Genomic DNA, 25,858 nt, shown 5'->3' on the forward strand with positions numbered 1-25,858 from the left:
ACTGCACCACTCAGGAGCTGAAGGTCAGAGTTGGGCCCATTGTGCTAGACAGATAAATACAGAGTGAGAGAGTTACTTATTGGATGTATTCTTGTTTCCTTTCCCGTACTATTTTCTCATTTTGTTATCCACTGGTACAATAAAATAGAGCCTTATTCTGCCACCCTTACTAAGGCAAAGCTCTGACTGAACACAATGGGAGTCCAATTTGAATAGAGTCTGTTGGATTTTCCTAAAAAGATATCAAAAATTAAAAGGCCCCACAAACAAAATAAATGACTTTGACTAATAAGTAAATTGCACGGTAGTTGAACCTTAGAAAGGAATCTCTGTGGCACAGGGGACAGTTGATTACAGCCTATTATCCCTGCAGATGACAACGACATTGTTTTTAGATGTGGGCAATCCAACTATTAAAATAATTCATGACACGGGCACTAAAATATAATATTGAGAACGTTTCCATTACCTATTCAAGCAGTTCTCTCACTTGGAGCTGTAACCAGCCGCTTTCACTTTGACAGATGCGTGTCATGCCAGCATCATCCTGGTGATTCCATTAATTATTTTGCCGAGACTTTTTAGAATAAGAGTAGAAGTTTAATTTGTTTTCAGTGTAATGTGACAGATTCAAACCCTGCTTTCTAACGAACTAAGTCACATGATTAATGCAGCCCCAGGATTTAGCACAGTAGGATGACTCCCGAGATCACAATACTTTGAAAAATGTTAACCGTTTACATATGTAGTTTTGCAAAGAGATTGTTCAGTGCAACAAAAATAAGTCTACTCATAGGACTGCAGGCTGGGAATGTGCTGCTTTATTTTACTACAACACAACAGAGCCCACAAGGGAAGGGGGAGTCAGTTCCCTCTAACTAGACAAGAAGAGAGGAATAGAGCATGGCTGCTACTCTGAGTAACCCAGTTAACCTTTGATGACAACTTTACAATATGTAGAAATCAGGATGTTGTCATTTTGGCAGGGAGGAGGTTTTTATGAAAGAACATTAATAAATGTGAACAGATACCCCTATATGACAGCCCCCCACACACCACCAATGGCAGAATTTTGTTCTAAAACTAATGTGCAGAAACGAAGAGAGGTTTTTTTTGCATGAATTCCAGGTTCTGCTATGAAACTTCAGATGTATTACAGCCTTTAACACCCTTCCCAGCAAGCTATAAGGCTTGACACGTTCTAATGTTTCAAACCCTCAACCCAAAATTTGACAATCCTTGGCTGACTGGCTGGCTCATACTTATGGTACATCTTTCTTTTTTTTCCTGCTTTCCCCCTAAGAGCCCAAGTGACTCTTAAATTATCTGTCCATTTATAGTGTACTCATCACTGTGATATCTGAGTGCTAATCAACACTGCACACCCCGATCAACCTCCTTCCCTTCTAACTACCCTTCCACCGCCTCTAAGCTATTTAGTTAAATAGAAAGTAGAAGACGACAGACTGTCGTTCAAAATTATGTTTCTCTGTTCTAAAAATCCCAAATTAGCCCATGTCTACCTGGCCAAGGGGTGAAGGGAGAATTCAAAGTCTGTACCAGGCAAGAATCAATTACAAGAGCCCTGCAAGGTTCCCCCCCCCCCACTTTGAACTTTAGAGTACAAATGTGGGGGACCTGCATGGACCCTTCTAAGCTTAATTCCTAGCTTAGATCTGGTAATGCTGCCACCAGCCAGAATATAGTGTCTGGCACACTTTCTGTTCCCCCAAAACCTTCCCTGGGGAACACAAATCCCCAAGCCCCTTGGGTCTTAAAACAAGGAGAAATTAACCATCCCCCTCCTTTTTCCCCCTAGACTCTCCCCTCCCTGGGTTGCCTTGAGAGGCTTACACAGATCCAAACTCCTTGGATCTTGAAACAAAGAGGAACTAACCGTCCCCTCTCCTTTCCCCCCACCAATCCCTGGTGAGTCCAGACTCAATCCCTTGGATTTTAAAACAAGGAAAAATCAATCAGGTTCTTAAAAAGAAAGCTTTTAATTAAAGAGAGAAAAGGTAAAAATTATCTCTGTAAAATCAGGATGGAAAATGCTTTACAGGATACTCAGATTCATGTAGACTAGAGGTACCCACCCTCAACTCCCTTAGATTCAAAGTTACAGCAAACAGAGGTAAAAATCCTTCCAGCAAAAACACCATTTACAATTGAGGAAGCAAACATAAGACTAAACTGCCTTGCCTGGCTATTGCTTACTATTTTGAAACATGAAAGACTAATTCAGAAAGATTGGGAAAGCCTGGAATGATGTCCCGTCTCTCTCAGTCCCGAGAGCGAACAACGAACCAAACAGCACAAACAAAGACTTCCCTCCACCAAGGTTTGAAAGTATCTTGTCCCCCTATTGGTCCTCTGGTCAGGTGTCAGCCAGGTTTACTGAGCTTCTTAACCCTTTACAGGTAAAAGAGACATTAACCCTTAACCATCTGTTTATGACAAGCCCCATAAAACTCTCAATCTTTTTATAATTTTTCATTTTATTTTTTGTGAATGTCATGTTATTTTTTGTTGTTCTGCCTGCCAGGAGAGTGGGAGGCCCTGCGGTATTGCAGAGCGAGCCTTCCCTGCACTCACCCCAGAGCGGCAGCTCCTGTCTCACAGGGCTTGGCCCGGTTCTCCTTTCTGGTCATTGCAATCTAGCATGCAGAGTCACAGTGCCACTCAGATTTGACCCAGGTGTCCCTACATCATGACCAGGGAGTGGCTGGACCAAACCGGAGTAGGCCCCCAGGCCTGGCCCCGGGAGACAGGAGCTGCCACTGCAAGATGAGTTTTGTTTTATGTCATTTTATACATTCTCTTCACATTTGTGAAGCTGTATCAATTACTGATTTTTTTAGTTTAGCAGAAGCCCATGAGCATCCTTCTGGGAAGGAAACATTTGTTTTTCCTTCTGTTGCTATTTAAAACTGCAACAACATATTAGTGGGCTTCTGTTACTATCAGATGACAACAAGCTTCCTGAATTTTTATAGGACTTAGTCATATGCCTTAATAGCCCCAAGGTATTTGCTATCTCACAGTAATATCCTTTGTGGTTCAAGTGTTTAAAATATTTATATGTATAATTTTGTAAAATGCTATTGTGGTCCATCTAGATTAAAGGGGCTATCTAAATGTATATCATTAGAAATTCAGCAGCATTCATATGCTGTATAATTTATGAGGTATCAGATTTAATTATCCAAATAATCCCTTTTGCAACCTCTTCATGTGAGTAATCCCATGATTTCTTGTGGTAAGAAGGATTTTCAAGTTAAGGCTCTTGGTTTGGTCCGTTGCAAGGTCCTCCAAGGCTTTGTAAAGGGTGCAAAGTGCCACATTTTCTCCATTTACCTTTTATTTCCTTGGGATAGGATGCAGACCACAGAGCCCGGGTGGAAGAGGCAATAACTCGAACGCTAGTGTGTGCCATAAAATCTGCAGAAAACCCCAGCCGGTTGGATGCCTGGCTGAATCCTACAGAAGTAAGCTCCCTCTTCTTTCCATTAGCAGCAATAGCCTGGAGTTACTGACATTTCTTTTAAACTTTACTATGAGTCTTTTCTTCCTGTGTAGTAAATTGTTAAGTCCCTTTCATGTAGCTAAGCAGCAGCATAGCATTGAATAGACACGTACAGCTTGTTCACTATGTTTATTTTTGTTTGCTTCTTTAGGCTGAGGCAACATCCCATGAAATCAATCTTCAGTACTTAAATGGAGCAATATCTGCATATTTAGAATATCAAACGGTAACTGTATCAGAGGACAGAGATTGCAGCACCCATGGTACAGAGAAGGAGGCATCTTCATGTAAAAGAAGGAAAATACAAGCCAACACCAAACCAGAGGACTATAAATCAGGAACCCAGGAAGCTGGTTTTACAGTGGTTAAAGCAAAAAAGTTGGAGAAAATACCATTTGGGGTGCATCTTATTCCAGTATTACCACAGTCTCAAGAAGCAAGCTCAGTGGGGGCAGGAGCAGTGGAAAGTGACTCTAGAGACCTTCTCAGCGAAAATGAAGGAGGACATTTTGGAAAATCACGCTGCACTGGGAAGCAGTCAGTAATGAGTAATGACTGCAAAACACTTGCAGATCAAACAGATTCAGACAGCACTGCAAACTCTTCACAAATGGGCATTTCTACAAATGACTTATTAGATTGTTTGGTTAATCCACAAGTCATCAGTTTAGTGGCCAGTCTCTTGTTGGAAAGAGAGAGAGTTTGATAGAGTATTTTATCATTTCTAAAATAAAGAGAAACTGGCAGACTCGTTCTGGGGTTTTTAACTCACTAGTAATTGAATATTTTACTATTTTTTAAAATTTGCATATTTTTTTTAGATATAGACAGGTATGCTTGGGAATGCATGTTAGGCCCCAGACCAGCACCATATTTAAAATGGTTAAATGGCAGGATAAAAATGAATAGCTGAAACAAGAATAAATAAATAACATTAGGCAGAGACAACTAAGAGAGATAAAACAAAGCCCCTTTGGGATCCATCTGATTAGAAATATAAAATACCCAGCGGCTACACAATTGTCCCCTGATCGGGTTACAACACGGTTCCAATTTATAGAGAGTATCTTAAGTGTCCTATAACATAATAATTAATTTAAACCTATAACAGGTATGTGGAGCCTCAATTTATATGGGATCCAAACAAACTCATGCACAGGCTAATGAGAGAATGAGTCAGACCGTAGGCACTGGTGTACTTCTATGCCGCCTATTCTCTGCGTGGGTCTATAATAGTCTAATTTCTTGGGGGTTGCAATACTTAGGTCAAATTTCAGTTGTTGGGTTTAGTGTGTGGGTACTGGGTGGTGTTGATGGACTGTGATATACAGGAAGTCAGACTAGATGATCTGTTGGTCCCTTATGGCCTTAAACGCTATGAATCTGAGTGGAGCCTAGAAACTAATACACACCTGGACAACAGATACTCAGTACGTGGCAAAATAACTACGCCTCAGGTGGACACCAGCACTTGGTCCCAGAGTATCCTGTCACTGAAACAGGCGTAATCCTGCAAAAGGCAATAACTGTGGGGAGTTAAGATCCTGTAGCACCCAGTACTTTATGGCCATGGTCAAAACTGGAAAACAACAGAGTAGGATGTAATTAATCCACTTCAGCATTTCATGGAATGTTGGGCTTGATTCAGCGGTGCAGACACAGCAATAAGTGTACCCGAAAGGAAGTTTCATCCCCGGGGAAAAACAGCTGTCGTCTATCAGATAGTAGGGCAGCTTCAGTCTCCGAGCCAAAGCTGCCTGGGAGATGTATTGAATCATGCACTACTTTGGTACACTAATCCTATTCTCTCTCCAGCCGGTGCTGGGAGAATGTGTGGGGCTTATTCCTCTGCACCCTTCTCCAGTCTGACATTCCACCACCTGGGTTCAAGTTGTGAATCAGGCCCATTCATTGTAACGTCTCCACATGATGTGTGGCATAATTGATGATGAGATCAGTGAAAGGCCAACTACCGTTGGAAGCCCAACACAATGCAAGGGATTGGGGGATGTGTATAGGAGAGCCATTAAGCAAACTGGATCATAAAGAGGATGATCTAGTATAGGTTGTGATATTTGCTCAGCAGGAGATAACAGTTAAGACAGAAATAAGTACTTGGAGATACCAAATCCCAACTCAGAAGTTCTACACCCAGCACCATATCCCTTCTCAACAATAAAAAGTTCTGTGGTGGGGTGGGAAAAGAATCTACAGGGAGCAGGAGGTGGTCCTCAGGTAGGCTGGGCTACAGCACAGAAATATAGTGAAGAAGATAGTTTTACAATGCAGATTTAAAAAGAGTCAGGAAAGGAATAGTACATGAAATGGAAAATGCATGAAAACCAGCTACTCCATATGAAATATGAAAAAATGTTAGTGCTGCAAGTTCTGCAGTCCTCCCTCGGCTCAGACCCTCTGAGCAGCTGTTCGGATCATAGCAAATTTGAATCCCTCTTCATACAGTGGGCTATTTTAGACTCATTGATTTGTGTTTCCAGGGAAGTTGGGAGGAAATCCATCTTTGTATATCCTGGAAAAAGCATATTTTATATTCTCTGGTCCACAGCAAGGGCCTGTTCACAAGTTTAGAAGCTGTGCAGAATCTTCTTGAAGCTACAGTGTTGCTCTCTGAAGCATGGTCTTGGGGGATTAAACACATGGTGAACTCAGTGTTGTATTCACCATAGGATATGTCTAGCTGGAGGATCTTCGCAAGAACATTACAATAAAACACGGTTGGGAAAGTCACTTAAAATTCCCCTGAAATGCTTAATGTCTTTGCTTGACCTGCAGCAGCACTTCAGAATGGCACTTGTCCTAATTATAGCTTCAGCCAGATTCTTTTTGGAATAACATCTGCAGTTGTTAAGGTGACAAACCGGTTTCCAGTTTTACCCTGTTTTACCCATTGACAGTTCTCTAAAGCACCCAATCTTTTGGCCTGCAATTTTCTTGGCCTGATCTCTGCCCCATGGTGCTATTTTCACACAAGCCACTTTCCAACTGTTTTTGAGTTATGGAAGTCATAGGGGTGGAGATTCTCTTCAGCTGCAGTTGTACAGTTCCTAGCTCTGTGTTGCCCTGATCCTGTTTCAGGCCTTTGAGTGCTACGGCTATGTAAATGATTCATCATAATATTGGGGTGAGAAACACTTTCCAGTCATAAAAAATAAACAAAAAAAAAACAACACTTGTTCAACAGGGTTAGAGAAAAATGAATAGAGGTGGAAATTTGAAATGGTACAGAGATATGATCCTTACTGGTCATTTGGGGGTCAGATTCTTCACTACTGACATGAGTTAAAGGTTGCAAGGTTAGGCCCTTGTCATTTGGTTGGGAGGAGGGAGGGAATTATAATTAGAGAATAAAATTATAAGCAGTTGGGAAAAGTCACTTCTGAGCATGCTCAGGGGAAATTAAGAATTTCAGCAGAGTTTAAAATGTGTTTCTTTTCTGAAAAATGACTCTTGTATTTATTGTCTCTCTCTGCCCTAAATGTGCTCAGTTCACAAGTAAAATCCTATTTTATCTAATTCCCAGTCCTGCACACTCAACCATGGCCCCAGAACCAAGACGGGTTCTTTTTCTTCTTCATTACCACTCACAAAGATTGCAGGCCAAATTAGGTCACTTGTTATATCTATACAACCCCCCACTCCCTGTCTGTTTGATGCCCTCAGTGGTAATGCCTCAGTGAGATCGCACAGGTGTGACAAACTAGAAGTTAGTAAACTGTTCTGTTGATGAATGACCCAGAGTAGAATCCACTTCATTTACTGGTCTGTGTGTTGGTGATGCCATGCCAGTGAGTGTAAGAAGTTAGAAATTTATTGCGTCTGCTTCTGTTAGTGACTCACGCGGCACCCTGGGAGCAGATCTGTAGAGTAAGAAGGTGCAGTTTTTACATAGTCACTTTTCCTAATAAAACCACACTCTAATGAAGCTCTCTCCCCTTTGTCATATTGCTGCATTTGCTTTCTTCTCAGCCTGACCACAGGCATTGGGCACAGACAGAGGCTGCTGCTGGGAACATTTGCATAAGGTGAGAGATACTGTAAATGTTTCATTCAAGTACACTCAGTGAAAATCCTCATGAAGAAAGCTTTTATATCTGGGCGAGGGTACATTCACAGGGGGTGGGAAGAATGAGCAGATCCTCGGGTGCAGGGCTACTACATTCGGCAAAGTCTAAGCTTGCTTAGAAAAAGTTCTTTTTTCTATAGCAAAGATAACTTCAGATATCACAGGGCTAGGGCTTTTTATATTAACGTGAAAGATTTCCCAACTCTCTTTCAGAATGTCTGTCCTTGAGAAGGCTTCTAGACTCCTAAAGATCCTAACACGATCTCCTCTAAAGGCAAAAACCCAAATATTGGTACAGGAGGGCCTACCTTTAAGAGAGTCTGCATAGCAGGGAAAAAGCCATTGCCACAGCACTGAATTGTATGCATTAGACCAGAGAGAGACACATCACTCATTGCTCTAAACAAACATTCAATCTGTCCGCAGAGAGCAGCATTTTTATGTCTCGCCAGGTGTGGCCCATGATTAACGGATGAGGCTACAGTCAGAGATCGTTATCTGGGGAGGCCAGAGCAGATCTGTTTACAATGCTAGGTAAAAGCACCAGAAGGGCTTCATGTCTCAGAGGCAGACTATAAAAATCAGAGTCATACTCAGTGCAGGTGGTTATGGAGAGAAAAATTACCACAGATGAATGCAGTCATGTATGGCAAATGGCCCGTGGACTAATAAGGGAAATTTACAGTTCCATTAGCTAATTCAGAGTATACAGAAGACCATGATTTCTAACTCTCGTCATGTGCCTGCACATAGGAGCTTGAATAACTGTCTACATATTAAGAGTGTTTAAACAAAATGGGTTCTGACCTTTTTAATGACTTTGGACAATGAGGTGGGAGCTGAGTCCTCATAGCCCCAAGGCTAAGGAAGGTGAAGACCAATGTTCTAGCTATTTTTCTATACCATAATTAAAATATTTTTTATTTCAAAAGAATATAGACCATGGATTTCCTGATATCTCCTATCCTTACCCAAGTAAAGATTTTATAAGGTAGTGGTTATAAAGTGGCTACAGCTAACCCTAATACCATTACAAAGGTACCATGATGGTTAACCCTTAAACTACAGTTCTCACCCTTCCCTCTGGCCCTTCCCTCTGGCCCTTCCCCTGGGCAAAAAGGCCAGAGAAGTGAAAAGGGCTCTGAAAGCTCCATATACAGCACTGGCACTATAGGAGATAAGTCCTCAGGATGGTTTATGGCTCTCGCACAGCCTGGCGTAGGGAGTGTGCAAGGTGTAGGGCAGGAGGCTGGTACCAAGGGTGTGGCTGCAGCATTGTGGGGATTTTGCACAGTGATGTAGCCCATAAGGTAGTCCAAGAAGGCCGCCAAGTGCTGAGACAGGCCCCAGGGCTCTCTTAAGTTCTGCTGGGGCCTCCAACACCTGGAGCAACCCAGGATTGGGAAGGCATAAATGTGGTTTAAAATCACTTTAACCCCTGCTCCCTGGCTGCAAATTTTGGCTGCAAAATCACTTAGAGCAGTATTTTTTCCATTGACTGGAGGAGGCCAGGATGTCTCCCTAGGTGTGGAAGCAGGCTCATAGGGGGGTGCATTTCTCTGAGTATAGTGGGAGGGAAGCAGGGCTCTTTTCCAGTAGTGTGTGAGAGAGGTGGGTTTCCCTAGGAAGACTTTGCTGGCTGCGAGGACTGGAGTCAGAGCAACTGACAGGACAGTCCTGCTGGAGGAGGTTGTGGGAGGCGTAAGTGGCAGCAGAAAGGGATGGGAGCTCATAGGATCAAGCTGTTGGGGGGGCTGGGGGGGCTTTTCAGATCTAGTAAAGCAGACAAGCAGTTCTGCCAGTATCCAGAAAAGTACCATCACTCATGGTGTCTGGAGGGTTAATGTTTAATTAATGTTTCTAGAGCCCAGTCTACACACAAAGTTCCACCGGTGTAACTAAAAGGGTGTTTAAAATTGTTTTAGTTAAATCAATGCCAGTTTCTGATGGACACTCTTAATATGACTTCAGCCTGGTTTATAGCAATTTAGCTTGTGTTGATCCTTACTTAGTGAAGCTAAATTGCTAGAAACCAAACTGAAATCAAATTAAGAATGGCCTTGCAGGAGTTTCCACTGATTTAACTCAATCTATAGAAAAACAGATTCTAGTTAAGTCCATGTAACTTTGCATGAAATCATAGCTCCATTGACATCAATGGCAAAACTCCTGTTGTCTTTTTTGGGGACAGGATTTTTGTGCATAGCCAAGACCTGTAAAAGGAAGAGAGATTTCCCAAAAAGGACCACAGGCCAAGATTTTTAAAGGTATTTAGGTGTTGCTCCACTCACAGCTGCAAAGCCATATAAATCCTGTAGGCCATGTCCCATTTTCAAAATTGACTTTCAGTAAAACATAGGCTCCAAAGGCTGGCATTATTGAAGTTCTTTAGGCACCTTACTGCCACTGACCACAGTCAAATGCAGAAGTTTTGCTCTATCACTGTTAAAGCTACCTCGGAATGCCTGGACAAGGACAAGCTAACTTTTGCATACTTAAGTGAGATAATTTAGCTATCAACGTACCAGGAGATGACAAGAGCTGAAAACTCCTATATCAAAGCAAGATAAACTTCCCCATTCTCTTTGCAGACTCTTTAAACAGCACTAGCAACTTTCTGTCCTCAAACACAAAGGGAGCTGAACTTATTTAGGATGGCTGCAAAAACAGTCACACCTTTTAGGGGAAAGAAACACCCAAGCAATTAGGTTTCTTATGAATTTTTGCTCCCTTGTAAACCTTTTTCTCCATTGCAGAAGTGTCATTTCACAAGTTACCATTTTACTTCATGTCATTAATCAGTTCCCTGTATTTCTACCTCTCACCTTCATCTCTCTTGTTCTCCTAACTAGGAATCTGATCCTGCAATGCGATGCGGATAGGCAGACAGAGCCCCACACAGAGCCCCGGTAATCATCAGCATGTCTTTGACAATTCACTGGAACCAAGATCAGTCTATTGTGCTGGCCGGGGCCATAAGGAAGGATTTTGCAGTGTGCGACCCATTGCAATAGTTGAAGGTAGTAGAAAGGAACCTTCCTGTTTTAAATAAAATACACACAAGATTTAGGAACTCAGTTTTGGCGACATTCCTAGGGGACACCTCACTAAATCACCTGCCAGTTTATTTAATCCATCTGCTCAGCGGTTTTTCTCTCTTATACCTTTGCAGTCAACATAGAATCCAAAATATGAATGGGCATGGAAGACAGAATTACTGTATCTGGAGAGGGAGCTAGGGTAGACCTTAACCAGCTCAGTCGAGGTACAAAGCATTACCTTTCACTGTGCTAGGGAAAAGGTCATGGTCCAGCCTGACTTCAACCTTTTTCCGGTCTCGACAACCTGTGCTAAATCTCTCTCTTCCAATCATTACAATGCCCCCCCCCCATTGCCCCCCCAGCTCAGGAGACGGCTATTCAAAATGCTTAGAAATGCTAGATGGCATTTTCATTTAACCTTGTTCTGAGTCCTGGCAAAGCCTACGATTCCAATCCAATTAGTAACTGCCTTTACAAAGCCAACTGAAAAACCACCATTAAAGTGAAAAATGATGTTGTGTAAATAAAAGGCAGAGCAGGCAGGGCCATAATACAACCTACTGCCAGCCCAGAATAAACCCCCTTATAACTTATGAGGAGCTTTAGCCTGTTTCCTCATGAGTGGTAATATATTACCTCTGCCTGGTATTCTGTGTTGTTTGAGCTTGTCTTTTGTCAAAAGAGATTAGAATCCTTGCCCTAACTAAAAACGGTGCTTTCTGTCATGTAGCAATGGTTCACTGCAACGTAGTTTAATTCCTTGTTTGCAGCTACACTGAAAGCAAAACAGAGATCCATGTTCTGCTCTGCACATAGCCCATTGCCATTTTATCCAAGAGTTCCTTCTGTCTCCACATAGAATCCTCCCATCTTCTGTCCAGCAGCAACCATCAAGATGATAATGTCTGTGGGGGGCACAACTTCTTAAGAAGCTTTGTCAGTATCTTTTAGGTTATTCTGAGTGAGACCATGGCTAGGGTTAGAGGCCTGATTCAGAAAAGCACTGAAGCATGCGTTTTAATGCAGCCAAATGCTGAGAACTGAGATTGCAGGTTATACCTACAGGGTGGGAGACTGTCTTGGAAAGCAGTGAATCAGAGAAGGACTAGACAATCTCCTCAACACGAGCTCCCAGTGCAATGCTTGGTCCAAAAGGGCTGATGCGATCCTTCCATGTATAAAAAGGTAAATATCAAGTAAAAGTAGAGAAGCGATTTTGCCTCTGTACGCGGCACCAGTGAGACCCAGTGTTCCAGTTCTGGTGCCAACACCTCAAAAAGGATGTGGAAATTCTGATGGGAATTCAGGCATGGGGGGCACAAAAATGAACCAGGGGCTGGAAAACAAGTCTTATAATGTGATGCTTAAGGAGCTCAACTTACAGTTTGTCAAAAACAAGGTTGAGAGGGGACTTGATCTCTGGGTATATAGGTCCTTACACATGGAAGAAAGAGCTGATAATGGGGAGGTTTTCAGTCTTGCAGAAAAAGGCATAAGAAGGTCCAGTGGCCAGAAGCTGAAATTAGACACACTCAACCTTGAAATAAGATGCTATTTCCTAGCATTAAGTGTAATTAAACATAGGAAGAGCTTATCAGGGGAGGTGGCAGACTCACCACTGCTTGGAGCCTGAAGTGAGATTGGATATTTTTCTAAAAGTTATGCTTTAATCCAGCTTCTGGGAGAAATTCTACAGCTGATATCTGCAGGGGCTCAGGTGGGTGGGCATGGTAGTCCCTTCTAGCCTTGGCATTTGTTAATCTAGGAGTCCCCCTAGTTCATCCTCGGCCTTCATGAGCCATGGGGCAAATGGAATTGTCTGCATTGTGTGATGGACCCAAACCAGTGGGGTACAGGAGTCTAGTAGAGGGCAAATATGCTGGTCACTGGATGAGTAGTTTTCTGTTCCCTGAGTGACCAGAGCAGGGGCTGCACTAGAGTAATCAGGAACCTGCTAGAACCAATTAAGGCAGACAGGCTGATTAGAACACCTGCAGCCAATCAAGGCAGGCTAATCAGGGCACTTGGATTTAAAAAGGAGCTCACTTCAGTCAGGTGAGGGGGAGCCAGAGGAGATGAAGTGCGTGTGAGGAGCTAGGAGCAAGAGGCACAAGGAGCTGAGAGTGAGAGGCTGTGCTGCTGGAGGACTAAGGAGTACAAGTGTTATCAGACACCAGGAGGAAGATCCTGTGGTGAGGATAAGGAAGGTGTTCGGAGGAGGCCATGGGGAAGTAGCCCAAGGAGTTGTAGCTGTCATGCAGCTGTTACAGGAGGTACTATAGACAGCTGCAATCCACAGGGCCCTGGGCTGGAACCCAGAGTAGAGGGCAGGCCCGGGTTCCCCCCAAACCTCCCAACTCCTGATCAGACACAGGAGGAGTTGACCCAGACTATGGGGAGGATCACTGAGGTGAGCAAATCTGCCAATAAGTGCAGGACCCACCAAGGTAGAGGAGGAACTTTGCCACAATTGTCAACAGACTCATAACGCAGCTCTGGATTAAGACAATGGTGTAATCAAATCTCATGTTTCAGGTGTTCAATTGGTCACCTGCAGGGAATTTCTTCCCCTCCACCCCCCAGTGCATAACTGGTCAGATATATTGTGGGTATTTTTTTTTTTTGGTTTGGTTGGGGTTTTGTTGCCTTCCTTTAAAGCATCAGAGATAAGCCACAGCTGGAGGTGGGACACTAGACAGGGTGGGGCAGGGTTCTGCTTTAGTACAGAGAATCCTCTTTTTGAGATGCCTGGCTGATGTGTCTTGCTCACTTGCACGGGGTCATATCAATCACTAGATTTGTGTTTAGGAAGGAATTTTCCCCCTCCACAGATTGGCTGGGAATTTTTCCTTCTTCCTCTACTGCGCCGGGTATGGATCAAATGGGTAAATCTCACCTAATCACTTCCTTGCCATTACAGGATTCTTGGATATTGGGGGCACCGCGGCCTCTTCTGCTCTGGACTGTGGCACACAACAGTTTAGTCTCCCCAGGACTGACTTAAATCATTGGGCTGAGTATAGCGCTATCTGGGTGAAATTCAGTGGTCTCTAACATACAGGAGGTCAGGCTAGATGATCTAATGGTCCCTTCTGGCCTTAAACTATGAAAGCACATGTCTGATTTTAGGCATGTGCGTAGTTCCAGTGCCATCAAAGGGATTTCTCATGAGGTTAAGTGCCTTGCTGAATCAGGGCTAAAATGCAACAATCCTACTGTAACTGAACCAAGAGGACCAAGGTGTAACTGTTCCCAGAATCTGGGCCCCAAAGCATCAAATGGTGCTCACTGGTTTTGAGCTCAGACGTCATATCTGTCCATGGCATTCTCTATGGCTATAGGCCACAATGTTGTCATTTTTAACTACACGGTAATGTTTAAAATTCTACTAGACAAAGCACCGGAAACAACTCTTCACTGTCTGGAGACAGAAGAGAGAGGGGAGAAGATGACTGTGACGCATGGCTAGAAAGGGCTAAACATCCTGCAGAATAAATAACCCTCAAAAGACTGGGGAGATAATGTGTGAGGTTTTGTGTATTCTCATATGCATTAGTAGGGTTGAGAATGTAACCAAAAGTCCTGGTTTCTGCTGTATTCTGATAGTTCAGAGATCAAAAGAACATCCAAGCATTTAAATAATTGTAAACATGGGATATCTCGGTATTCATCTCTCTTTGAAATGTCCTGTGAATGGTGGAGGAACAAGCAAATTGCCTTATGTTAATTCTATAGCTAAGTACCAGCGATGAACCTCCTTCAAAGTCAGGTTAATTACCTTTTGAACTCCAAGTTGTCAAAAGACATGGAAAAAAATCCTTGGGTCCTGATTCTGTCATCTCAGATCTGCTTAAGCTTCATCGGGGGAAGTTTTGAGTCTCAAGACTGAGATCCCAGTTATGCTGGTCCACCCTGAACATAATGTTTGGACATTGGACTATAATCTATGAACTATTTCTGAAAGAACTCTTTGCAACTACAAAGCTCACCATCTCTGCTATGAATCTGAACCTTAGTGAATTGAGCTCATGTCTGTATGTTTATCGCTCTTTTAACCATACTCTCTTTTGTTTTTCAATACATTTTAGTTTAGGTTGTAGCATGTATTTGGGTAAGATCTGAAACATTCAATAACCTGGGAGGTAATGCGTCCAATCCTTTGGGATTGGTAGAACCTTTTCATTTATATGATGAAATAAGCTTTTCAGAAATCATCATATTTTACTTAAGTACCTGGATGGAGGCATGAGGCTGGATCACTTTAAGGAAACTGTGGTGTTCGGGCTTCTGAGTAACCAGTGAGATAATAAAGAAGCTGTTTTATGCTGGCTTGGTAAATCTAAGTATTGGAATATCCACCAGCTTTTGGGGGACTGTCTGTCCCATTCTTTGCAATTCACCCAACTGAGTGACCACTGCAGGTTCCCATCGGGACCCCGGTCACAATAATCTAACAGGCCTTTGCCATTTCTAGAGCCTACCAGAATTAATTAGCTGAGCTAGTTGATGGTTGACTGTTTATGCATCTACTGCATGGGCTGATTACAATAATTGTTACGCTGTATGTTAAAGCCAAAAACATCACATCCAGCCAAAAGCAATCAGGACCAATTAATGAAGATGTAATTTCCTCAGATGCGGCTATTAACATAATTCACAGTGGTCCTAGCAACATGAATATAATTAACCCAGTTAACGACAGCTCTTGGCATCGCTACATTGGGCCTTCTCCTGCAGATAGAGGAGGTCCCATTGATTTCAGCACCCAAGCTGTGTTACTAAAGGCCATCTCCATGTTATTCTCCTACATTCAACGGCAGGCTTTCTTCCACTTTCCCCATATGCCTGCAAAGCCCTTCCCTAAGTTGCTCTGACCCACCCATCCCTTCTTCATAGAATATCAGGGTTGGAAGGGACCTCAAGAGATCATCTAGTCCAACCCCCTGCTCAAAGCAAGACCAACACTAACTAAATCATCCCAGCCAGGGCTTTGTCAAGCCTGATGTTAAAAACCTCTAAGGAAGGAGATTCCACCACCTCCCTAGGTAACCCATTCCAGTGCTTCACCACCCTCCTAGTGAAAAAGTTTTTCCTAATATCCAACCTAAACCTCCCCCACTGCAATTTGAGACCATTACTCCTTGTTCATGATCCTTAATATTGATTATTTGTATGACTGCAGCACCTAGGAGCCCCAGTCATGGACCTGGACCCTTTTGTGCTGGGCACTGTACAGATACAGAACAAAAAGACAGCCCAGGCCCCATTCGTCTTACAATCTAAGTGAAACAGTCTTCTTCAAGGACGCATGTATAACACTAGTCCAGCCATCTGCTGAAATCATGGAGAGAGCTGTGCGTACACATGTATGAAAACAAAGCAAGCCAAGGGGGAAATAAATCAGTATGTGGGCTAACCCTCAACCTTCAATCTGTAGCTGCTTTTTCCACGCAATCCTCTTTTGTCCATTGTCAACTTAGATTGTAGGTGCCTGGGCCTGCCTGCAACACATGCAGTGCACTGTTGGTGATAGTCAAGCAATAAAAAACATTTTTTTAAAGTATCTTCTGCACATGGGTACTTCCTTACTGCTATGCAAGAACCATGGGCAAAGAAGTTCTTTTTAGATAGCAGCTACTGGGAATGTGTAAAAGAAGGTGAGTGATGGGGGTAATTTCTCCTCCTTCACAAAATCAATGTGTACCTCTAATTGTTAGCCATGAGCCAAGGATGTGGTGTTCAGATCAGGATTGAATTTTCAGTGGGGTCCAGATTCTGGACTGGACAGCATCAAAGTCTCCTGGAAAGTATGCATGCAGACTGGAACCTGAAAAGAAACATCTTTCAAGTCTGGATTGAGCCTGGAACCAGGACTTCAAGCATCTGGCTTGGACTCAGATTCAGCCACACTCTCCCTGGAAATTTGAAGGGATTTAGACCTGAGGTTCTAATTTTGATCTCTTTTAATTTTTCTCTCCTAGTGGTTTGGGACCAGAGTACCTTAGCGACATGGTAACTGATCAACCGAGGTGCCTGAACTAAGAGCTCCCTTTTTTAAGCAGGAAAGGGGGCTGGTGGCAGGGCATTCTCCATGAAGGGTCCTCACCTTTGGCATGTGCGTCCCATTGTTGTCTGTCTCTCAACGTAAGAGAAGATGGCCTTGTGGATAAAGCAATGGACTGGGGCTTAGGAACTCTGGATTCAACACCCAGCTCGGCCACAGGCCATGTAATCTTGAGCAAGTCACTTAATCTTTCTGTGCCACTTATTTTTCCCATCTGTAAACTGGGGTGATAGAATACTTATCTTCCACACAGGTGTTTGTGAGGATAATCCATAAGCTTCTGGATGTGCTCAGATACTACAGTGGAGAATTTATTAGAACTTAGATAGATCATCGCCATCATATCTGAGCACCTATGTGTGGTTTCACCAGAACCTGGATTTGGAAACCTTCAAGTCATGTTCCATGGCCTATCTGCTTTTCTGGAAGTGCTAGGGTGTGTGGGGGAGGGTAGAGCAGAGGGGAGGTGAAGGTGGTTAGTTGGGGGAGGAAGGGTTGTGATTGGTTTTTGGTCCCTTAGCTATGGGTTTTTTAAGACAATAGTGTAAGGTGCACCCAGAAACATCAGCATTTTAATAAGTCTAAATAGATAAAACAAAAATATTTTATTTTGCCCTGAACTAGAGATGAGTAGAGCTGGTTGAAATTTTTCAACTGAACAAATTGTCAAAAAATGGTATTTAACCCAAATCACAATAATTCACAAAAGAATATCAATTTCTTTGAAATTTCCTGTTTTTCACTGAAAGTTCAAAACTAAAAAATTTGAATGTAATTTCTGACAAATGTTCAAAAAGTTTCTATTTCTTTTTTTATTTTTACTTGAAAAAAATCCTAATTTGTCTTACATTTTGTCAGGAAACGTAAAGGAGGGATTTTTATTGTTTAACTATTTCTGAAGTATTTTGCTAAATATAGTTACCTTTTTTCTACCAGCTCTGGGCATGATCCTAAACCAAAACCTCTGATGTGAAACCCAGGGGTGGCTCCAGGCCCCAGCATGCCAAGCACATGCTTGGGGCAGCATGCTGTGGGGGGGCGGTCTGCCGGTCGCAAGGAGGGCGGCAGGCAAGCCGCCTTCGGCGGCATGCCTGCGGAGGGTCTGCTGGTCCCGCAGCTCCGGTGGACCTCCCGCAGGTGTGCCTGCGGAGGGTCCGCTGGTCCCGCGGTTCCACCGAAGCCACGGAACCAGTGGACCCTCCACAGGCACGCCTGCGGGAGGTCCACCAGAGCTGTGGGACTGGCAACCGGCAGAGCGCCCCCCACGGCATGACACTGTGCTTAGGGTGGCGAAATGTCTAGAGCCACCCCTGGTGAACCCCCTGGAACTTTGAGGAAGCTCTGTGTCAAACTGGAACTTCAGATCTTGGGCCCATCCCTGCTTTAAATCATCCATGTTCTTGTTTCATTTAACTGGATTTAGCACGAATAATCTGCAAAGGTTACATTTAAAAAAAAGAGCAAGAAATCTGAGTTAAAAAGAGGGAAATAGCTCTGACATTTTTGCAAAAGTGTCAAACTTTCTAAAACAGTGAGTAGTTTAACAATTGCCTGGAATAATATTTAAAAAAAAACAGTACAGACAAAGGTGAGATCACTCATGTTAATTAAAATATCTGAGCTGGAGCCTTCCTGCCTTAATAGTAGATTTAACTGCAGCGTTGAAAAGCACTGATAAAATGGTCATTGCATTAATGTAATTAAGGAAGGAATAGAGAATTAACAAGTGCCTTCATGGAGTGCAGATGAAAATACTGCCAAGCTCTGCAGTGCCACTGATTGACAGTGTTTTGGGGATTGCACTGGGAATTAGTAGGAAAGTAAATGACTGTGAGGTCAATGTCAGGGTGACAAGCTACTGCTGTAATTGTGGTGAGAGACTCCATCTTGTGTTTAGAATTGTTTAAATAAGTACATCGAGCAATTTAAATGTTGGACAGTGTCTTCTTCAGGCCTTTTCCAAGGAGGATTTTTTTCGTTGCTTTTCCTGAAAAATGTATTTGAATAGGATGACCCTGGTGACACAGGGCTTAAGTGCAACTTGGACAGCGGAGGGGTCTCCTCTCTCTCCTGCCTCAGGCCAGTAAAACCATCCTGCACCCTTATGCCTGTTAGGGTGACCAGACAGCAAACGTGAAAAATCGGGATGGGGGGAGGGGGAGAAATAGGAGCCTATATCAGAAAAAGGCCCTAAAATCAGGACTGTCGCTATAAAATTGGGACATCTGGTCACTCTAGCCTCTGTGCTCCCCAGTCTTTGGGTCTAGGCATGCAGCATAATGCCCACAGAATAGGTTGGCTGGGGGTCATCAGAGTTTGGCCCCACCCCTTGCAATGCATGGGCCAGCACAGCCACGCTGGAACAGAGAAGTAGTATTACTGGGAATCAGTGACAGAGGATGGCTCACTTAATGATTACCTGCTCTGTTCATTCCCTCTGGGGCACCTGGCATTGGCCACTGTCGGAAGACAGGATACAGGCTAGATGGACCTTTGGTCTGATCCAGTAGGGCTGTTCTTATGTTCTTGTGCTGACCTATACAAACAACACATTCATATCCTTCCCAGAGTCAGGGAGAAAACAGTATGGGAACTCTCTCTCTGAGGCACAATACTTCCTGGGGCTGTCCTGAGCTGGTGCATGTTATTCACCACCTCTTGCTCAAGTTTGTGCCTCCAGGCCTGCTCTAGCTCTAAAGGGGTTTTGTGAGTAATGCAAACTCAGCCAAACATAATCACTTTACCAGAAATATTGTATGTCACAGCTTATGGCTGCCAGTTTCCAACACAAAATAAAAAAAAATTCTGCTTCTTGATTAGATGCCATCAATCCAGGAGTATTTCTCTCCTGCCCTCCCACAGGCCCCTGTGTGCTTTGCGGCACTCCCAGGCCTATGCTTCTTGCCAAGCACACAAGGCTCCTGGATGTGAAACTAACAAGAGAGAAACAAAACCAACCATGAGAAGCACAAGGATCAGAACAGCTTAAAACTGACAAGTGTACTTGCTTGGGGGTTTTAGACCTCCTTAGCTCTAAGTCCATTGGGGGAATTAACAATTTGCTGCCATTAAAAATTGGTTTCAGTTGAAAATCTGAGGCCAGCAGCATCTCTCGGAGAATAATGCAATACGTCCTGTGATCTGCTCACTTGTGCTAGTTTAGTGAAGCAGAAAATAATTTGATTTCCATGGCCAGGTTAAAATTACAACAATGAAAGCATCAGAAAAACAAAAATGATTATGGAAGCAACAGTCACAAGGAAACCACAGAACACCACCGCTTACTCAAAACTGGGGTGCCATTACCCAGGTGGCTCTGCCAGGATGAGCCCTCATTTACATCTCTTGTTTATTAAATATGCATTCTGATCAGACCCACTGGGCACTGGCAACAGCTTATTCCCTTTACACAACAGTGAGAGAACTTTACTATTCTCCTAGGGCATCAATGATAAGGTCAGGAAAGTCATCAATTACCATGTACCTCAGTGCCCTCAAGAGAGACTGCTCATAGGACAGAACTGTTTTCACTTTCTGTACAAACACTCGGCTGGTGCATCTATTTCAATTGCATGGCAGAGGCCTGCTTCTCATGTGGAGAAAGTTTCTTATATTCTGAACCTGTATTAGCTCTTATTGTTTATTTGTTGTTTGCGATTGAGATCAGGGCCCCGATGTGGTGCGCTCTGCATACACACGTACCAAGGGACAGTCGCTGTCTGGAAGAGTTTGTCTATTTAGATTCTAAGACCCACAAAGGATGCACAAAATAAAGAATTATTGTCCCTGTTTTACAGATGGGGAACTAAGGCAGAGACAGGTTAAATAACATTCCCCAGGTCACACAGGAAGTATATGTCAGAGCTTGGAAATTGAATGCAGATCCTCTGGATTCACAAGCCAGTGCCTTAACCACAAAACTATTCACTCTTTATGTGTATGGCAGGAATTTAACCTAATACACGCTTAGACTTAACTTTATTAGCTCCCATAATCTTAATGAGGGTCTCACACTGAACTACATTAACATCATACTAAAGGGAGATGCTTAAAAACTACACTTTGGTCTGAATGTAGTGAGGCCTGACATGACTGAGTCTAAGAGAGGACAGAGATGTAAAAAAGAAAGAATTGGTCCATTTTTTTTCATCTTGATTGTTTTGTGCATTTAACAGAACTCTGAGAACCATCAGTTTAATTGTTTCTCTATAGTCAGTTTTGCCTGTTGTTTACATAGGTTTTTCACTCAGCAACAAGGTAGAGAAAAATTTTAAAAACTAGGATGTGATTGGAAAAACAAAACAAAATTGGCCAGGGGACTGTGGGGCAGGTATGGTACCCCAAAGTCCTTTTAAACTGACTAAATTTCAAGATGATGTCCCTTTGCAGGTGTGACCTAAAATCATATAATTAAGCCAGTTTGGGTCTAAAGTTCTGTCTGGGTGCTGTAATAAGTCAGGCCTGAGATCCATGTAACAAATGTGCTGCTAAGTTTGAGCTGGGACTCTGGGAGTAATTATTTTTGTGATGGTCTATCTCCATCCCAAACCACTACAGACACTGAAGCCACTAGCAATCCCTTCATTACAATCTAGTGATTTGAGTGAGCATCATAATGCCAAGAGAGCAGGGGTAGCAATACCAGGGCTGGTGCTGCCTTGTTACCTCAAAAAAGATGGTTCGGGAAAATTAAAATAACGTTTCAATAACTAATAACATTGTGGATAGCCACAGCTACATAGTACTGGTCCTAAACCCGCCCTACCTGCACACTGTTATAACACTACCAGCAATTTCCTCTTCAGTCCCTCTATATAGATGATAAGATTCCAGGATTGTCACCTGTCGGAAGCCCAAGATGTCTGAGTCAGTGTGAAGCAGTGGCATGTTGAGAGCTCTTTTTGTCCAGAATATCACTAGGTAGAAGCAGCCCTGGGGTTCATGGGCTGCCACTGTCCAATTTTTAAATGCTCGGTCATTTTGACTTTATAAATTACACCTGTGCAGTGTACAGCCACAGTAAGTCATGTATCTAAGCCAGGAGTGGCCAATCTGAGCCTGAGAAGCACAGTCATGTTGATGGATTAGTCCACCATTACATTGCATGTCAGTGGCAGACTGCTGGCTACACCCCAGTAGCGTTGGCTCGCAGTCTCCTCTAGACCGGTTTGTTAACACTTTGTTGGGACTTTTTGGTTGAAGTTTTTTTTCAGAGCAATGGTTCTCAGCCTTCTCCATACCAGGAACCTGTTCCTATCTAGAGTCATATCTTCTAAGGTCAGAAGAGACCATTAGATCATCTACCCTGATGCAGGCCTTAGAGTGTCATCCAGTTACTTCTTTATTGAGCCCGGTAACTTGTGTTTGTCCAAAGCATATTTTCCAAAAAGGCATCCAGTTTTAATCTGAAAATGTCAAGTGATGGATAGTCTACTAAATCCCTTGGCAATGTGTTCCAATGGTTAATCACCCCTCGCTATTTAAAATGTGTGCCTACTTCTGATTTAACTTCCATAAAGCTGTGATCTAGGCCAGGGGTTCTCAAACTTCACTGCACCGCAACTCCCTTCTGACAACAAAAATTGAGACAGGACCCCAGCAGGGGGGGGATTAAAGCCTGAGCCTTCCCAAGCCTCGCCATCTGGGAGACCACAGCCAAAGCCTCACCTTACCCTGCCTGTAACCTGAGTCCTGCTGCCCAGGGCTGAAGACCTTGGGCTTGGGCCCCAGCAAGTCTAAGCCAGCCCTGGCAACTCCATTAAAACAGGGTCCCAACCTACTTTGGGGTCCTGGCCCACAGTTTGAGAACCACTGATCTAGCTCATGGATTCCAAAGCCAGAAGGAACCACCGTGAACATTGAGTCTGACATCCTGTGTTGCAAGGCCATAGAATTCTCCCAAAACAATTCCAAGGGTATGGTTGGAAACTGCTGCCATGAAAAACTGCAGGATTTTCAAGCCCTTGCAGCCTTTTATTGTGCAACATTTTGCATATTTTCAATTTTCCATTGCTCTCCCTCCTGGGGTCCAGTTGGGATATATGTTTTTTATTTAATCCTACTTGAGTGCACACACAGCCATTGGAGATTTTCATTAATCTCGGCAAGCTTAAGTTTCTGAGCGCATGTTTTCTGAGGACTCCAGCTCTGTGTGGGGCTGAGTTGGCTACTCGCTAACTTAAATAATCCTTGCTCCTTATGTGCTAATAAATCTTAGTTGCTTTTTAAATACAATGATGCTTTGGGGGCCAGATTTCTCCCTCTTGGGGGGATATGGGGAAGTCACAGGGCAAGATTTTTACTCTGTCTGAAAAATTTTGGAATCTGAGCTTCCCAGGATCCAAACCCTCCTCTGGGAGTTCTTATGCTGCCACACTCCAGTTACTATGCTTGGAAATAGCCAAATGGAAGTGGAAAGCGTTTTCCTCCTAGAACTCCAGAAACATGGAAATGTTTAGCTATACCTACGTGTATTAGTTTGGGGCGGGAGAGGTAGACAGCAGAGATCTATGCAAAACAGGCCAGACGCATTTATTTACCACCAACTGCTTTGTATTCTTTATCCCTCAGTGGGCAACTGGACAGCTTTTTAAGCCAGAGCAAGTCCGTGAGCAAGTGCCCCTGTTATAAGGGGGCAGCGAAATAGATGTGAAATCTCACTGATAAAATCCCAGATGATGAGCCAAACAAATGCTCAAACCCTGAGACCAGGTTTTGGTTAAAATAGTTATAGAACTAGATCGCATGATGGTTGATCCAAGTTATTTTGAGGGCTGGGTCATCCCCATTTGTTTTATATGTAGGAGGGAGCGACACGGAACGGGGGGGATGGTAGATGGGAGCACCCACTCCATGACACACTCTGTACCGTTATTGGGGCTCCATGTGGCTTCAGGAAGCAGAGTGGGCATGAGAAGGGGCTGGAGAGCAGAGGATATAGACAACCAGGTTTCAAAGATTCATAGATTCCAAGGCTGGAAGGGATCATTGCAATCATCTAGTCTGACCTCCTGTATAACACAGCCCATAGAATTGCCCTAAAATAATTTGCAGAACAGATCTTCTAGAAAAACATCCAATCATGATTTTAAAATGTCAGTGATGGAGAACCCACCATGACCTTTGGTAAATTGTTCCAAAGATTAATTACTCTCACTGTTTAAAATGCACAAGTTATTTCCACTGGAATTTGTCTAACTTCAACTTCCAACCCTTAGATCATGCAATACATTCCTCTTCTAGATTGAGGAGCCCAATATTAAATATTTGTTCTCCTTGTAGGCACTTATAGACTGTAATCAAGCCACCCCATAACCTTCTCTTTGTTAAGCTAAGTAGACAGAGCTCTTTGAGTCTTTCACTCGTGCTGAGATGGTGATGGCTTGAGATTCACTGGAAATGCATTGCACAGCTCTCCACATATGCAGGGGTCATGCAAAGGGCAGGGGAACAGGGAGACTCTTGTGGTCAAGGCATAGGAATGCAAATCATGAGACCTCGGTTCTGCTCCTGGCTCTGCTACTGATCATGCGTGATCAATGACAAGCCTCTATGCCTCCCTGGCCTTGTACTTAAGCCATTAGACTAGGGTTCAAGAGATCTGGGTTTAAGCCTTATCTCTGCTACATGCTTCCTCAGTGACCTGTGTCATGACACGTAACCTCTCGGTTTCCCATCTGTAAAATGATACTATTTCCCTACCTTACAGGTGTGTGAATATAAATGCATTAATGTTTGTGAGGCACCACAGAAAATCCAGCAAAGAAATCAATTAATATCCCATCTGTTACACAGATATAATTCCTCCCAGGGACAACGTGAGGTTTAATTCATGAATGTCTGGAAAATGCTTGGAGATCCCTGGTTAAAAAAGTCCTGGTAGAAGCATTAAGTGTGATCATTATTTTTCTGTGCGACTCCAGGGGGTGTACGTGCCTCCTTCCTAGGTGGGTATGCTCCTGCCACACAGCACCCCCAAAATCCACACTGGGGTAAGTGATTGTTTAGGTTTATAAGAGAGCCACCTTCAGTTTATGTGAGCATCAGCTCCCATAAATACATTGGAAATACTGAGGTGACTTTTAGAGCAAAAGGGTTTTTTTTGTGTGCCATACTAATACTTTTTATTCCACAACCTCCAGCAAATCGATATATCTGTTCAGTTAAAACTCCTGCCTTGAAACTTTCAGTTTCTTAAATCATCTCATGTTTTAAAAGGAAGGTAAAAACATTTGTCAGGGCAAGCTACAGTGCAGCCTTTCTAGCAGAGAACATGCCCGAAAAAAATGTTGGGCATGAAAGAGCCTCCATCCTAACTTTTTACATTATTATTAGGACCTCCAGCAAGTGATGCAGAATGTAGGTATTGTTCGGGGAGAGGGAGGGAGAGAGAGAGAAGCTTAGTTCAATGGTTAGGGTGCTTGTCTAAGATTTAGAAGATCTTGGTTTAAGGCTCTGTCACAGCCTTCCAGTGTGATCTTGGGCAAGTCACTTAGTCTCTCGGTGCCTCAGTTACCCCTCTGTAAAATAGGGATAACAACACTGCCTTAGATCACAGGGATGTTGTGAGGATAATTATATCAGTGATTGTGATGGGGGCCATGGTGTCAGAACTCCTTGTTGGCTCCCCATTTTTAATACTCACAATCCCTGTGACCAGGATTGATGTTAGGATTTACAGGGCACAGGACAAGAAGGAGAAGGAGGGATCTGTAAATGGCATCGCCCCCATTAAATGATGGCCCAGTTTTGAGCTTTGATCAACACGTTGGTCACAAACATGTTTCATATGGAAATCACGGAGACGCAACAAGTGCATAGAGCACATATTCTACAGCCTCTCGCAGGGAGGAACTGCCCCTTGAATACTAATCTGTCCAGACAGCATCAAAACCTTTATCAAATTAAACCTTGAGAGCTTTTAAGTTTTCTCTTCAGAATGGTTCGGAATAATTTCTTCCGAGAGAATCAGTTAATTGACCGGTTACTTTTTTTTAGTTTTTGGCAGCCTGCTAGATTGGAGCGGGTTGTCAGGGAGCTGGTGCCTCCCATTAATTCAACCTTGCAGAGGATTTCTGACAAGATGATAATGAGGTCAGCATGTTTTTCTGATGCTCCATTGATTTGACTGAAGCATCAGTAGT

At 43.3% G+C, this 25,858-nt stretch overlaps 1 protein-coding gene across 5 annotated transcripts in view; it reads left to right on the forward strand.

Annotated features, from left to right (window-relative positions):
- HSPBAP1 (HSPB1 associated protein 1) overlaps positions 1-4,277 on the forward strand; it is a 66,263-nt gene extending 61,986 nt beyond the window's left edge. For 4 of the 5 annotated variants that reach the window (XM_030579863.1, XM_030579861.1, XM_030579865.1 and 1 more), the window contains 2 exons: positions 3,378-3,488; positions 3,678-4,277. In XM_030579863.1, the coding sequence (XP_030435723.1) occupies positions 3,378-3,488; positions 3,678-4,232 (666 nt within the window). In that variant the 3' untranslated portion in view covers positions 4,233-4,277. The remainder of the gene's footprint in view (positions 1-3,377; positions 3,489-3,677) is intronic. The other variant, XM_030579864.1, reaches the window with a different exon arrangement.
- The last annotated feature ends 21,581 nt before the right edge of the window (positions 4,278-25,858 follow it).

Source organism: Gopherus evgoodei, chromosome 11 (assembly GCF_007399415.2).
Source record: "Gopherus evgoodei ecotype Sinaloan lineage chromosome 11, rGopEvg1_v1.p, whole genome shotgun sequence".
NCBI classification, from domain to species: Eukaryota; Metazoa; Chordata; order Testudines; family Testudinidae; genus Gopherus; species Gopherus evgoodei.